This window comes from Plodia interpunctella, chromosome 13, assembly GCF_027563975.2.
Source record: "Plodia interpunctella isolate USDA-ARS_2022_Savannah chromosome 13, ilPloInte3.2, whole genome shotgun sequence".
Taxonomy (NCBI): Eukaryota; Metazoa; Arthropoda; class Insecta; order Lepidoptera; family Pyralidae; genus Plodia; species Plodia interpunctella.
Genome location: NC_071306.1, coordinates 7,309,502 through 7,327,371, shown reverse-complemented (window position 1 = coordinate 7,327,371; position 17,870 = coordinate 7,309,502). Strand labels below are relative to the sequence as shown.

The following is a 17,870-nucleotide window of genomic DNA, read 5'->3' as shown; positions in this document are numbered from 1 at the left end:
TACCAACACTATTAACAATAAAATTTAAATGTTATCAGAATGATTTGCAAAACTATTAAATTGTATGACAAAAGTTTATTCTCTTCATTGTATGTGAATTTTGGTTGTAAAATTCAAGATTTTATAGTATCGGACGGATCTATGGGTTATTATGGTAATGTATAACTTTCACGGAACTATTCTAATGCAGCACAGATCAATTTAGGAAGCTGAAATGTATTAAATTATTATTAAAAATTAACTTGATGGCACGAATTTGCGATGTAGATCAGTTAGGTGCTGAACTGGATCGTATTAAAAGATGAAAGTTTACTATCATGGGGGTTTACCCCCCGACATTTTTGTTGAAAATCAAAAGAATGTGGCCGTACTTAATAATGTTAAAACTTATTCCTGTCAAACTCTTATTTTTTAATACCTTACCAGGGTTGTACCTTACCATGGCTGTACCATGGTTATGACAACGACCTCCTAATTTATTTTTCAATAGAAAAAAAGAGACAAGAGAAGAGAAGTATATGTTTTCCCACTACATTTTCAGATATACATAGACATAGAATATAAGGCAAACATGGAATTTGTGCCGCGGTAGTAGTAAATTTGTGGCAAATTTGCAATTAATTTGACATATATATTATGTCGATACACTAAAGCTATTTAATTAACTTCATTCTACAATCCTTTATAGATTTGTTAGTTTTTATACTTTCAGATTTGTAGTATTTAGATGTGAAGGAATGAGATGTTAGAATATTTGAAATAACGTGATGAAATTATGATGAGTATGAATTATCTTTGGTGACGTTATCCCTTACTCCACTAGACGTAACGTTGCCGCTAATCAATGTATATTGCTCAGTTTTGTCCAAAAAAATACTTAATAACTCAATTCCGGCTCGAAGGACCATCATGGCAAGCTACGGCGATTCAAATCAAAAATCGCGGATTAAAATTGATAGTACTTTAGTACATGTCTTTAGTTTTAAGCAATGTAAATTGATTGGGCTGTTAAAATGAATGGAAGATACCTGAGTAACACCATGCGGGCCAGACGACTGGTGTCTCTGCGTCCAGGGCGCGACGGGAGGACAGGGAGGCGAGCATCAGAGCGGGTCGAGCACGCCCCGCATGGCAGCCCTGGATGAATGAACATGATGAAGGAACGGTGACTGTATATAGGGTTGTCAATAGGGTCGTTATGATAACGTGCGATGAAAGGTTTGTTATGATGAATATATTGGGCAAGAACGAAATTTAAGCTAATTAGGAGACTAAAATATATTGTTCTTTTCCGTCACGTTGTCACGTACTGAATTTACTACACATAATAATTATTTTAAGTTCCAATAAATACGCATGAATGAATAATTTGTTACAAGTTCACATTTTCTTTTTATATTTTTGTAAATTTTGTGAACCGTGAAAATTTAGATATTAACAAATATGATTTGTGATAGTAAGATTATTATCTTATATTTGTTTAAAGTAAGCTGTGTCAATCCATTCAATTTTGACTTAAAAATTCAAACATGCACCACAAGCGATCCGAAACGCGTTATAAAAACTTTAAAAAGTATTCAGATCCAAATGATAGGGAAAAACTGTCTTTACGTTTTACGGTTTTTGGATAATTTACAATTGGGTGCGGGAAAACCGGAACGGTCGTTCGCGAGAAATCGATCTTTTACGGTTCAGCGGCTCCGTCGGATGCTGGGATCAGGTTTATAGATAAACTATTTTTTGTTAAACATTGTTAGCGTTAAACTTACTTATTATAGTCTAAATACAGAACCGTGTAAGTGTGAGGAATAATCGTATTTTTATAGAAGAAGTTTCCTTTCTTTTTGTAATGTTTTTGCATAACTACTTACGTATATATAATTTAATAAAATCATACATTTTCTAATTATAGAAGATGAAATTTAGTTAATTTATTATAAAGATAATATTTAACAAATATGTTTTGCGGGTCCAAAAGGATATAAAATCATTTAGAAAAGCTGCTCATAAAAATGATGGAATATAGAAGTGATTTCTTTAACATTTCGAATCGAAATTATTCGAATCGATTCGAAATTATTTTCCTTGTGGTGCGATATTAAATGAGTACAGCCCATAATTCATGTCAATTCGAACCGTATTAGTTTAAATTCGAAATCAGAATTCAATTTCCCATTTTCCTTTCGCGCGTCAGCCAATCGTGGTTTCCGTGACAACTATCAAATTTAAACAGGCAGAGACGTTCCAATTTGCGCGGCCGCTTGGTGTTCGCATTGCACGCGCCGCGCCCGCGCCGTGTCTATGCCCGCGGGCCGTGTTCTCTTTGGATTTAGGGCTGTAATGCTATAAAAAATTATAATCATTTTTACTATAATGGTATTAACTGTAAGGAAGGATACTTTATAAGGTGACCAAAATTAAAAACATTTAAATCGAATAACATTTTTTTGTTAAATTTATTCGATAGCAGTGACATTCCTCACCTGGTATCAGGCCAGGTGAGGGATGTCACTGCAGTTTGCCTGTCAAATGCCTATCGAGTAAAATAAATAGATTAGCATTGGAATACAAAAATCGTGAAGAAGTATTGATTTCGATAAATGATTTGATCACAATTAATCACTTAATAATATTTATTTATTAATTAGAGTAAATAATAAGATTAATGACTATCCTTCAGTGTAGTAGGAAGTATAGGACTAAACGGTTACAAGGTTTGCAAGTTAAATATAGACGACAGCTTAATTGTTCACTTGTTAATATAATTTGGCATTGTTTTAAAATTGAAAAAAGTATTCAAATGACTTTGCACTTTTTTTGAAAATAGAATAAATATGACATTGATAAATTTATTATTTTTACCTTGTTTTGTTTCCTTTAAACTCGAAAGAAATAGTAATAACTTAAGAACAGAACCATAATCCAGCTTCTTAAATGTAGGTAATGCATTATATTTGTTTGTCCTACCAATACAATAAAAAACGATAAAATCACCCAATTGCCACATGAAGTGTTGTGGTAAGCCCATGTTGTTCATATACCTTTAAAAATCTACATATTTTAGCTGATTGATGATGAGCTTAACCTAATTAATATTGAGCTATTTTACCGTATATACTACTGCTACTGCTGGTCCAAGGGTTTCCTATTGGCTAGTAATTTTATTTGTTCACACGCATCAGATTCTCTTAAACATTCTTACACAAAATGGAGTATTTTGTTTATTTTTATTGTTTTGAGTGCATTTCATATCGATGAGTTCGAGGTGTTCACACGCAAGTTCAAAAAATGTTTGCTCACGCTTGCTTTCAAGATCCTAAAATTATAGGATTTGGGAACTATCGTCACGGGTATTAAGTTTTTATTTAATACCACATTTTAAATAATGCTCATGTTTTTGTAAATAAATTATCTTTGGCTTCCAAAATACCATGTTTTAAATAAATAATACCTGTAGAAGGTAACTAAGTTATAAGTAATTATGTAATAATTTTACGACCGCTATCGTGCACATAGTTGGCAAATAAATGAGTATGAATAATATTTTTTTTATGTGGCAACCCTAGCGCCACCAGGTGGCGCGATCGTGCGCCAATGATCGTAAAGTCGGGTGCTCTCGTCAATTGCTTGCAATTGAGGCTTTTTTCCGAGCAGCCATTAGAGAAGACACGCGAACCAGTGACATCGACACGTTACAGGACGGTATTTTTTTATTGTGAATAGAAAATCTACCGTTATAAACTCGGTTTTCTAAGGATATCGGTTCAGTAACGGTTGTTCCAGTAGTTAAGATAAAATCAATCGGAAAAACATATTTTTTTTAAACTTACTGAAAAATATCTCCACTCAAGTTCAGTTTTGAACAAAAAATTGCCCTTTATGACATGGCTTAGATCAACACTATAGATAGATGTCAAAGATTAATTACAGAAAGCCAACCTTGGTTTGAGAAATGAATTTTTATTTTTATTTTGTTAGTTGGGTAACTAACAAAATAAAAATAAAAATTCTTTTCAAATTCAATACGACGTGCTCACTGAGTCACGTAATATATTTTTTATTCCTCAGCACTTTTATTAAAAAAGCATTTGTTAAAGACCTAAAGTGTACATACACAGCGAAGATAGTGCGGTGCAAACTTTAGAAGAAAATTTAAACACATTCAAATGACATTTCAAATTCTTCGTATGTCTAAAGCTTAATACAATATATAGCAACATCATAGACATACTAACATAGTGTTACGATATTATAAATTCAGTAATAGCCAATAAAACAGCGTAATAAACTATAAAGTGCTCTGGGCAGGTTTATTGGTCTATCCGATAAATTAACTGTAGCAAAGTGTTACAAAAATTGTAAATACGTATTGATCATAGATATAATAATCTCTTTAGATAATTTATATCATGTCTTGCAATTCGTATTTACCTTTTTACTACACTTATAGATAGTTTAGTGAATAGTAAGCTTTAAAAGGAATTGATCTGTAACAAAAAGGGTTCTTAAGGTTGTTAAATGTTCACTTTTAATATCTATAGCTGTAATGCTTTATGTTATGCAGATTTCTAATCATGTCAAATTAATTTGAATTACACTCTAGTTACTATTTATAGATACATATACAGTATGATGTCATTATCTCTTAAGGGGTAGACAGAGCCAAGAGTTGCGTACAAAACCGAAGGCCGCGTTTTTATTAAATAATGTATCCCATGCTTAACAAAAAATTATCAATAAGTAACTCATTATTCCTTTCATAAATATTTCTCAAGATGTTTCCACTTGCTTCGCAAAAACTCTTACTCTCTTTACGACCTAATCCTGATGATGATTTATTCCATTTTATCAAGAAAAATATTGACTAGAAACAAAATCCGATGAAAATTGGCCCTGTACGAAAATTTTTGAGGGGACGTATGTGTCTGTATGTTTATCTATGATATCATATCTCTCAAATGGGTTATTACATTTTAACGTATTTTACTTTTCCATTGAATAGTGACTTTCTTGAGAGTATTTTTTGCTATAATTTCATAATTTTATTTATTATCATCAGTTATAACTGTTAAAATTAATATATTATTATTGGAATCAGCAACAAGGACGATCCCAATCATATACATATATTATTACATAGTATCTTCAGCGTGTTTTCATGATGCGTTCAGTATTAAATGTAATTACTGGAATAAAATAAATCACCCTGTGTATAATAACGTCGATAGTAACCCACATGACTCCGTAAACAATGTCTGTGTAGAAAGCGGTGCCAATTACGACGGCCGGCGGCCACCGGCCACCGCACCGCCATCTGTTGCATTATGTCACATTCAATTCTTTTCCTTTTTCTGCTCAAATCGCATTTTATAAAATGATAGTAACATCTTTAGTATAATCGATAATTCATAAATATATCATTTTCCTCGAAACAAATATATTTAAATTTGTCTCAAGCGCAAGGTCCTCGACATGAGCATTCTTTCCATTCTTAAAGCTGTGAGCCAACCGTAGATATGCGAGGATGCGTAGCGAGGGATGTGTTTTTGAAGTACCAATATAATCGCTTCATTTTACCTAGCGGAGCGCCGCAAAGCCGTGTCCATCAGAGCTGTGTAAATGAAGCAATTTTATTGGTTCTTCAAAAACACATACTCGCTACGCATCCTCGTACATCTCTAGTGAAAACGAAACCTTAATTGCTTATATTTTCATTAATGATATATTTTCGGGGGTATTAATTACGACATGTGTTCCTATACACTAAATCTATACTAGACACAAAACTCCGCTTAAACCATATATCAATAAAAAGAAAAAAATACCGGGACCGACGTGAGCAAAAAATATAGTATGAAAAATAAGCATTCAAACGTACACAATTATTTAAGACAAATTTCAGCCGAAAATCATTATGTATTACGAAAAATCATGCAAGAATGCTTGTAATACATAATGCTTTTAAGAAAAAATTCGGCTGTGAATTTTCTGCTTCCCTGTCTGACGTCAACCTTTGGAAATGCTATTGTTACCTATTACCATAACTATATGTCTCTTAGTCGCCTCGTACTTGTTAATTAAAAAAGAAAAAAAGACATTTGGTATAAAAATAATGTTAATTTAATACGCCCATCATCCTTAAGCAAAACAGTAAAATTAATAATAGTAAGCAAAATTATGAAATATTTTAAACGTAGACAGAACAGATAACAGCTAACCAATATTTCAATTGTCGATTATAAATCCCGCGTTATTCAAAGTCGGTATTGCGCAGGCGCAGGGCTGTGCCTGTAACGGTCGTGTTGTATCGACGTGATGCTTATGAATCAGCCCTTCGATGCGGTAGGCATTAGCGGGTGTAGGGATGGGACGATATCGATGAATTTACTTATATATGTATCAATTTATGTACACAATAAAATAGAGTACATTATAAAAACAAGTAAAAGTGTTTATGTTTGGGACTATAATTTACCCGAGTCATAAAGAAGTGTAATGTTCTGTCTATGTTTCAGTGTTTCAGGATATTCGATACATACATACATATGTCTAGATTATTGTTGCTGAGATGATTGATGTTGTATTTTTGTCACGCATTTAGACTTTACTACACAATTTTCATTAAGAATCAGTTAGGGCTAAGGTGAAATATTAATAAATCAAATATTAATAAAAAATAGCAAAACAGATAAATATATAAACAGATCACGATTTCATTCCTTCAAGAGGAGACAGGCTTGGAGTAGTATTTTGTCCCTCTCTCTCTTTTCAGCATTTGACATTGAAAGAACGAGACAATACAAAGAATAACTATTCCGAGGCTAATCAGAGAATAAGGTTTTTATTAATAAGGGGGTTTGTGTTTTAATTTTATTAGTCATAAATGTTTGCAAAAAGATGTTCATTCCGTTGAACCTATTGTCCAAAGGCACACCTTCATAATATTTTCATATTCAAACAGAACAAATATAACGATAGATTTTTTTATTATCATCCATGTGATTAATAGCTGTTCCACTAATTCGTATTAATGGCTTAAATCTCGCTATAATAATATCAAGGCACAATACCGAATATGAGATGAATTATTCATAAATATTATGAATGGATATATCGACGTTCTATTATTATGTCTAACATCACAACACTATTATGACCTCCCAGGAAGTTAGCCACTATTTCGACAAGTTGTACTGTAGCATACATATATATTTTTTAATTTAATCCAAAATATACAAAATAGGCGTATATATACAATACATATTTTAAAAAAACATTAATAAAAACCACAGAATGTTGTTTACAGTTTTGATATCAAGTTAGTCTAATTGTGAAAAATTATTTAATAAATAGTAAGTCTACTAAGCCATTAAATTAATTATTAAATAAATAATTGATTACATATTCTCATTATTTGACAGGATCTATGCAAGAAAGGCATATTTCATATATATTGTATGTCTAATTAATCCATATATGTTGACTCTTAGCCGAACAGTGGGGGGTATAATGATATCACCGGACAACCATACATCAACTTATCGTTACACAAAATGTCTTGCTGGCAATTCATTACATCGAAATTAATGATAAGGTCGAAGGTAATCCGAAGGCGGCATATCAAAGAGCCCAATGGTATAATTTATATATAATTTATATGTAACAAGATTGCGTTGACTGTCTATGATATATCGAGCCGGTGCACTAGTAGCGACCTCACAGAGAGATATTTTAATAGATTTGTAACTATTACAGATGACATTATTTAGTTAAGATTGTTCTGTTTTTAAAATGTATTTTTATAGGATGTTTTATGAAACAAGCACGCGGTTAACTTTAACCTGCACAGAAAACCCTAAAGTACCTACGCCATTTTGTCTAAACGTTTGGTAGCGCGCAAGTTAAAGTCATCGCCAAAGTCTATTAGTGCAATTCACACTTTATCTAATATTTATATATACTTTTTATATATAGTGAAAACTATTTCTATGCAAAAAGATACTAATTTTTAAAGAGTATAACAACTACAATGAACCGCATCCACTCATATTGATTGATGTTTGTTAGTACAATGAAAAAACAATGGCCGAATTTTAACGACATTAACCCAATTAATGAAGACATTATGGGCGCATCATTAATTCCAGTGAAAACTTCATCGCTCAAATAAATGAATGGCAGGGAGTAATTGGGGAAATAAATTTAGTAATGCTGTAATAGATATGGATGGACAGAGATATATCTTTGTTCATTCATGGAATTAGGAAAATAAAATGAATAGCTACTTCCAAAAATGAATAGCTACTTCCATTTACAGTAAAAGTGTGTTTGTTTGTCATTTCATGTCAAAGGGCTCGGAGCATTACATTGAGGTGATTTTTGGTCTAGAGGTAGTTGGGAAGCTGGAGATTGACATAAGCTACTTTTATACGTAGTCTAAAATTCAAGAATAATGTATTTTTCCATGCTCAAGATATTTTTAAAATAAATATATAATAGTTCCACAATTGTAAAATTTATATGAGGACTGTTAAGTTTCTTCAAATATTAAGTTTTCGGGAAAAAAAAATGTTTATATACTACATTTATTTACATATGTAGGTATTTCTTGTTATAACCTAAAAAAGCAGTATTCAGAATTCCATCCCTTAAGGTGTAAGTTTGTATAAAAATACACAGGATACTTACAGTCGCAAGTGAAGTTACGGGTATTATGTTAATTTTGATTTAATTAGCACTAAAACTAATTATATTTTAGACTAAGAATTAACAACGAACGACCAATGTCATAGCAATAACTTTAATTTACTAAGTTCAGTCTCTTTCACTGATGAAAGTAATCTAATGAAATAAAGTTGAAATTTGCTTGTATTGGACCGAACAGGTGCTTTAAGTGTAATGAGCTGTTTTATACCTTAATTAAATAGTAGAGTAATGAAAAGAGATAACCTCAAGTGGTTGGAATGACGAATAGTGTTGTGAATAGGCTGGAGTCCAGTGATTAGGTACTGAGCCTTCAAAGACTTGTCTCTATTCCCGTCTTTGTAACTATCAAGATCATAAATATGAATTTATATAATGAAAAAACTATTTTTTCTTCTGTTCAAAAAATAGGCCGTAGAAGGAACTTGAAATAGGACAGAGAGAATATAAATTTTATTTCAGATAATAACACAATGGAACAAATCGAGAATTTTCATTATGAGAAAAAACTGTGCGGGTCGGTGGTAATCGGATTAAAGACTCGATTTATCACTCGAAAACTAGAGCTATATCCCAACACTACTCGATACGTATTGGTCATTAACATGTGATTGCTTTCAGTAGTAACGAAGGGTCATTAATGTAAAACTGGGTGTACTTATCAGCTAGGTTTTTATGTGACGTAAAAGTAGAATATGATTCGACAACTAAATTATACCAAAACTAGTTAATTTAAATTTTAGGACTAAATAACCATATCTACAGTTAGACACACAACCGCAGTGTAAAGATAACCTTCAAACATAAGTTAAGGTTTAAGAGCTCTGTACCACCTAACGGTGAGATAACCAATAAATTGTAGAATCTAGATCCCGAATACATTATTAGACAGATAGAACTGGTCGCATAATGCCTAATATCCATAGGTAATAATAAAATGTTAGCAGAAATTTACATTGATCACGCACATAATTAGCGTGATATGGAAAGCATACATTTATAAACGTCAATGAGACATTGAGAATTGGTTGCATGTAGATCTAATGACCGATATACATATATATTTTTTTAACCTTGGCAATTATATATTTTTGAAACCTTAGTCAATTAGTGTAACACTGTTTCCCAAACATGTTTGATGTGAAAGGTATGTTTGTTTATCCCTCTTTCGCGTCCATTAGGGGCATTGGATTGAAATATTTAATTTTAGGCGTGGAGACTATTTTTATATAGGCGACATAAAATCCGCCAGGCTAATTTTATATATTGCTTAATACAGATGTTAAACGCGCACGTATTTTTATACTTCATACGTTTTCTTGTTACAACCGATCCGCGTTCACCGTAAGGTACATATCGAAGTATAAAAGAAAAGTTAAAAAAGAAACAAGAAATCCAGTGGACTACGAGCTTTATACTCGATGACAAACACCCACGGTGCAGCAGCACGTCCATTTGCAATTTTATGGTGGTCACTAGTTGCATACATAATACAAAACTAGAAACTTACTAAGTCTTTGACCAGAAATACTTAGCATCATAATTCTTTTAGATTTCATGAGTTATTATGAAGGTTTTATTTATACGTACTTCTTCTTATTTACCTATATTAAACTAATATAAACTCGTCCCAGATTTGATAACTTTGGGTAAAATTCGGATAAAACCGTCATAAATTATACACCTAACGTTTCCTCAGGAATCACTCTATCGATTGGTGAAAACCGTACAAAAATTAAAAAACGGTACTTTTTGAGTTTATCGCGTATAGACAGACAGACGTGACATCTAGAGATTAGAAAAAGTAAATCGTGTCACGTCTGTTGGCTTGCCCAAACTGTCCCTACTGCTCTAGCAGTAGTGACAGTTTGGGCAAGCCAATAGAGGAGCCGTAGATTGAACCACTCCACATCTGTAGCATCACACAAGCTGTAGTCGAGTCATATTAGTTATTGTTTATTACTACAGATGTATTTCGTGTTATCTTTTCTTATGTTAATTTGAAACCAAACATAAAAAAGAAAAATCAATTTTTAAAACGGTTTTTTTTCTCTTATGTAATTATTTTTCCTCTAAATTTGATCTACACTTTAGAGTTACATTATAATAGTCAGTGATCATGTATTGAATGAGAGACTATATCATTCTCCTGTGTTCCCATTGTAACAAAAAAACTGTTTTAGATTCCGCTGTGATTCAACGATCGACTGTCTTACTGACAGTAAAACTTTATCGGAAGACTGTTGTTGTACGCATCATATAATGTGTTACTCTATATCCTAATATACAGTGATCCTACCTGATCTGCGACGCTCAACAGTTGATGAAGCAATCGGGAAAACGCTTAAAGGATAGAGAGAAGACTAGTCCTGCCTGAGCGGGAACCACATGTTTCAGACAAGTTCTTAGGTAACTATGTAATGGATATGTATTTTTCATAGAACATCTCCCCACCGGAACAATGCATGTGGAGCGAGGATGCGCAGAGGTCGGTCCAAGGTTCGAAGCCGCCTTTTGTTCCTTTGTAGGTTATGACCGCAATTAACTGGCAGTACATAGTGCTTAGACACGATATCCTTTACTTATCACTAGCTACTGATGGTTTTGAGGTAAAATAGGTACCGATAACTTGTTGGTGTTGTTACATTGATTGTATGTTGTATTGTTGTACACCGTAAAGATGTTACAATGAGGAACTGGTTAAAGAAACTCGTGTGGTCATAAGCAATGTTGCAAATAACAATTATTGTCTATTTAATTTATTAGAATACCAGCTGCGCACCGTGGGAATATCGGGATAAAAAGGTTATACTCGTATTCTATCCGTGTACTAAATTTAATATTAATCCAGCCTGTCGATTTTGCGTCAAAGTGTAACCTCACAAACTTTCGCTTTTATAATATTAGTAAGATTGCGTTTATTTGTTCTACCTATATATTTTCATGAAATCAACCTTCATCCTGCTCTTAAGCGTAGGTAATATCAGTTAGTTATATTTAAAATACTATTTACAAATGTGTCTCAAAATCTCAAACTAAAAACAAGCAACAAACGCACACTTAAAACATTGAAATTATAATAACAAAACAATAACAAACGTTCCCATCATTTAGCAGAATCGCAGAACAATTAGCCTCGCGCATTGATATGCAATAAGGCCGAGAATCGGTTGAAGACAATCGCGAAAGTCAATGGGTATCGTATGGAGGGCGGGCCGAGCGTGCGTCCTACAAGTGACCTTCGCTCCCGACATAGAGGTCGCATCGGTGACCGGCCAGTATTTGCATGCAGACAAAGCCTATTCGATGAATAAAGAGCACTTGACGCACGACACTGAGTGGGAGCGCTAAAATGCTGCTGCCCCTCGAGAAATTTTGATTTATTAACTGCTAATAATATCTTCAAACATTTTAAACCGTTTTGTTATAAAGATTCAAAGAAAGTTTGCACAAAATTCTAGTTCATTCAAGGTAGTAAGAGAGGGAATTTTCACGACTTACTCACCTTCATAACCGATGTTAAACCGAGGTGAAATAAACAATTATTTTAATCTTTTGGCTACAAAAACCATGAAGCGTTTGATTTATATGCAAGTATATATATAAGATAAGTAACACACTAGTTATAGTAGCGACCAACTAAATTGACGTATCGCCATTTGATGCTGAAATACCTACTTCAATTTTCTTTTTCTTCTTACTATGTATATGATAGCTTTTTGCTCTTGTCTCTAAAACTAAAATACAAATCTTTTCTCTTTATAATATTAGTAGTATGGATGTATGGATATGGTGAACATATTGAAATATGTCAGTTCTTGTTGAGGTTCAATTATTTTCTAAAATATTTTAATTCTAGCTTGTTGTATCTAGTGTCAACGAATTCCTATTATTCATATTTATCGCTTCATTATTTTATTTTGCAGAAAGCAGCATTTTATGCCTACTATTGTGTATCGGCCGCCTTTATCATGCAAACTAACTTTTGGTCCATTTCAGATGTCTCAAGAAACGCCATTACATCGGGAAAACCGGACAATCGCCTTGGAAATATTCAAATTTCAATTCATAGTGGCATGTAGAAAAATGTATTGCGAACTCTTTTTTATACGATGTAAAAGTAAACCTTATAACTATGGAGCTAAAGTCAATAATATAGTCGCTTTCAGAAATCCCAATTGAACTTGACCTATTTTGATAGATTTTTTCGTACTTTGATCTGAAAATATTATACTAGTTCTAAGAAGCCATCTGGCGTAGCTTTTTGAAGACTTGCATTGCAAGAGTTTCCATTCACCAGAATGCAAACTGTCAAGAGTTTTCATTCTGGTGAATGGAAAATCATTATCTTCGAGAAAATGTGAAAATTTAGTATAAGTAAAGCCATCACATAAAATACTAATCAGTCCAACCCTCCGCCCAAAACTAAAACATTAAATAAATAAATCGCGATAACGAAAACGGCAAGACAAATGTTCTAAAAAAAATTAACATCAAAAAGAACTGATATATCTCCATACATCAACCTTATCAATACTATCCATATTTCCATACTAATAAATTTGTTATTAGTTATTCTGGTCTGATCCACAATATGTGTGGAGTGACTAATAAATGTACAACGACTGAATTTTTCTTCAATACTAACAAAAAAAAATGTATTAAAAAAGTCAAGGGATCCGAACGGGTTTTTTTTAAATTAAATATATCAAATCCCTTTTGGATCAGTTCGTGTGGATCAGACCGGAATAACTCATTTATATCAGCTTAAAGTGTAGAAAATGATATACACAACAAAACGAACACGTGGCTTCGAAGTCAATAGACAAGTATTAAAGCAGGCAGTTTATGCATTACGTGGCGCACTGCACTGCATACGACCTTGCACCCGGGCTAGACCGGTATTCGCGCATGCGCATATACTTGTGCAGAGAGGTTCGGCTAGTAGCTTGTCCACACATTCATATAACCTTTATGAGATAGAAAAGTTTCACCACTAAACTACTGATTGTAAAATAATGATATGTTTAAATATGATTTTAGTTTGGAATCTATTTGCTAGATCTGGTAAAGACGTTCTTTTATATAAAATACATTTTTTTATATGTATAGTATATACTACCAAGCAATCCTAACTAATAATATAAATGCGAATGTAAGTTTGTTTGATTATTAGTTTGTTTGTTTTATCTCTATCTACTCAACCAATCTTCTTGAATTTTGCATAGCTGTAGTTAATTGTATGGAGAAGAACATAGGGTACTTTTCATTCGGGAAAAATAACTGTCCCTGTGGAAAATTTACGCGGGGGAAGCCATTTCACACAGTACCCTGTTGTTACACTTCCTTTTGAAGAGCACAAATTATGCGCTAGCCGTGCAAAAATACTTTCCTGAATTGAAATTTCCATATTGCAATTAGAACAGTCAACTCGACGAAAGAAGAAAACACTTCCTGACTCAGAGTGAGATACCCACGCAGACGACCTTTGTACCAAGATCTACTTCTAGTATCTACGTAAAAACAGTAAACTTACAATTTTAAAGTAATCTCATTGCAATGGAAAGATATAACGCATTTTTTAAAATAAAAATTGCACTCTGTCCGTGTATTGCCTCATGTGGCACCAGTAACCTGCGATCTCGCATAAACACTGTTTTATAATAACCCTACATTAGTGGTGATTCATACTCGGAGAACTACGCATTCGCTTCGTATGAGATCTGTTTGATAATATGGCGAATTGGTGTTTACTCCTGTAATGTGAATGTGACATGGCTTAATCACATTTTTATGCAAAAAATGGTTGTTTTGAAACTAGATAGGTCATTTCAAAGGTATTATAGGTTTAGAGTTATGCATACATACATTTCATAAAAAGACATACATATTATAAAAAGATCTTTATATATAAGCATAACTTCGAGGGATTTCGAATTCTCCCTGTTGGGTCTGTTGGGCCTGTCTTTCGGTCTGTATGAACGCGAAAAACTTAAAAACTACAGGACGGTTTTTTGAGTGAGGTTTATAATTTATAATTTATTATGGTTATAATCGAGTGAAGCTGGGACGGGCTGCTAGTATTATACTTGATATATAACCTACTGTAGGTTATATATTATCTAGTTGGTTATAATTATATGTTTTAGTTTCCTGAAATATGCCAAAATTTCACCAAATGAGACTTACATGCATAAATAACATTTAAATTAATATAATTATATAATTTTGGGTTTTTATTGTTAATTCTATTTTGTGATCAAAATGAATTATTTAAATTTAGACATAAAAAATATATGATTGGACACGAGGTAACCTGCAGATTTAATTGACCTAGGATGGTATTAAAACACATTGAAACGCGTTGTGATTTGTTTAGCGACAAAGTAATGCTAGACACAAATTATGTCATTTAAAATTTTAAGATCCGATAACTTAAGTTAAATTACCGATTGATTTTCTCCTAGAATATCCTAAGTAGTAAATGACTGAGATACTAGTAAGTAAAGTAGTAAAAGTAAATAATGTTTAATTTTACAATCCAATCAGTACTTTCATACCATTAAATGTGAAAATTTACCTTTTACGCTTTCACGGTAAACCGTTCGGGACTGATTTACATATAATTGATTATGGATATATCCATGGGTACCATCCAGTGGTTAAAAACCGGGATCAAACTATAGTTATATAACACATAAGTAGACATATTATTTGCTATATATAATGTCTCATATGAACATACAACAAAGGACAATGCCTTAAGACGAACAGCAAATGTATGCTTAAGACCATTTCCTCAACAGGAAGAGTTAAAGCAATCATTTAATATCAATGGATTTGTACCCGACTATTTGCACCTGTCTAATCAGTGCTTGAACTGTAACGAGCAGGGTTATTCCCTAATAGACCATATGGGGGACCACACTTGTATTTTAAAAAAAGGTACCTGCACTCTGAAAGACTTGCATGACGCCACAGATAATGTATCTGTAGCGTCGTATTGGTCCTCACAAATTTAGCCGAGATGCTAAGAAGTCGATAAACCATGGGACCACATAAATGTTTATGAGGACAAACAGCTGACGTAATATAATGTTTTGTTTCTGTTACCTCTAAGTGTTTATTCTTATTTCTTCGCTCTCATGGGATATGTCCCATACTATTATGTCAAATTTCCTTAAATATTGTCTGGTTATTCGTGAAAGACTAACAATCAATCTTTACCAACTTTTGTGTATGTACAATGTACATACACAAAATAATAAGTTTTCTGTCTTCTGTGTATGATCAATGATGTGGTCTCATGGTGAAAGCAAATAAGAAATAATTCCGATGTCAAAATCGTTATAATGTTGACCACATGTACAGGTCAGTGTGGTGTGATCCCATTGAATCCACCAGAAGAATTACCCAACAAGCATCTTACCAGAGCCAACTGGCGTAACACGCGGTAATCTACTCTGTTATTTGAATACCTCAATGAGATGGCTGGGTGTTAAATGATTACATGTTGAAGTGGGATGGTGGATAGATACTATTTTTTAATTGTGACAGAGATGGACTTGACCTCAGCGGCACAAAGTCAATGTCAAAGTTGACTGGAGCAATTCACCCTGAAAATTAGTTATAAAACGTATTGAGTCAGAACCAATGGCCGTGTTGTTTAATAATAACAAATTCATTTATTTAGACATAGTTCATTTCAAAAGTGGCTTAATTGATGGAATTTAAAATAAAAGAGAAAGAACATAGACAGAATAATACAATGGTCATCAGAAGGAAAATAACTATCGCGTGCTGCAAATCCCGCTAGAAAGATCACGCTATACAGCAAATCATGAGTTTGTCGGTTTATTTAGAACTGGTTTCTGGTCGACTGCAGCGAACAGAAGGAAAATGATGAGTGCGCGTGACCCGACGCGACCTGCCGAGGAAGGTCGACGCCGAGATATGAGATGATCAAGTGATGAGATAAAACGTCAAATCAACTGACTACTGATAAAAGCGGAAAACGCTGTTGATAACCGAAGAGGAAATATGGTGGGACACTTAATGGAACACGATGCTTTTTATATCTCTCTTTCTCTTCGAGTGTATTATTCCTAACTCTGTTGTTGGAGTTTATTCCAGTCCCTTAACGCCATCGGACATGACTTTTTGATCTACCTTTCGACATCTAGTGGCTGTAGTGGCGTTAAATTGTGACCAGTGAACTTAAATTGTCAACCAGTGTGTAGATTGCTTAAATATCATAGAAGATCTCAGGATGATCGAGACAGAGTTACATCAGGCAAACAAAAATAATAGACATCGTAAGTACCTATTATCGATATAAGTGAATCAATTAACTAACTAAACTGAGAGAAAGCAACGGAAGAAACTCCACTGACAAAAGTTTATCATAGATTCCGATTGTGGAATAAATTTTCGGATGGAAAATTAGTTCATCTCGTGTTTATATTTCTATTAATAATGCAGCAGTAAAAACATTTTCATTGTCATAATTTACCATCATTTGGACCATCGTGATGAGGCGCAAATAAAAGGATAATGACTGAGCGTGACCCACAGGCTAAGGTCGTGCCGAGACGGTACAAGTCACAAGAGTAAGCGGAAACAATAGTTGATTGTAACTAATTTAAGACAAAAAACTATACTTACTTTTCACGTTATTCCAAATTCCTTTAATTGTTTCAAAGAACAAAAAAATAAATATTGCAACTATTTTACGATAGGTATTAAATGATATGGTTGTGTTTTTACGAACTGAAAAACTACATCGATGATTTGATTTGATCGCAATTCATAACTTAATGAACTTACATAAATTATAATGACGTTCATCCAGGATAGTAAATCTTGACGTTAAAATTTTGACGTTAACTTTAAACCTGCGCAAAAAAGTGCAAGGCACGCCATTTTGTCTAAACGACGGCAGAGTGCAAAGTTAACTGATGCAACTCACTCTAATATGATTCGACATACTATGAATAAGGACCGTAGACCAAAGCGCAAGAGAAATATAGATCTTTCTTTCTTTAAAAGTCTCTTTTAAATTGAGCCCTCAGCTTAGAATTGACTTCATAGAACCGCAGTTATATAACGCCATCCGTGTCAACTGTCGGGTTAGCCTCGTAGCCTCAACCCGTGTTACCACAGGGCTT

General features: G+C 33.2%; 1 protein-coding gene across 3 annotated transcripts in view; it reads right to left on the bottom strand.

Moving 5' to 3' along the window:
• The window catches only part of LOC128675066 (ataxin-2-like), a 213,729-nt gene that overhangs the window by 118,872 nt on the left and 76,987 nt on the right, over positions 1–17,870 (bottom strand). The window contains exon 2 of one of the 3 annotated variants that reach the window (XM_053754180.2): positions 1,029–1,137. The exons of the other annotated variants lie outside the window; for them this stretch is intronic. Coding sequence (XP_053610155.1) covers positions 1,029–1,104 — 76 coding nt within the window. The 5' untranslated portion in view covers positions 1,105–1,137. The remainder of the gene's footprint in view (positions 1–1,028; positions 1,138–17,870) is intronic. 3 annotated transcript variants of the gene reach the window in all.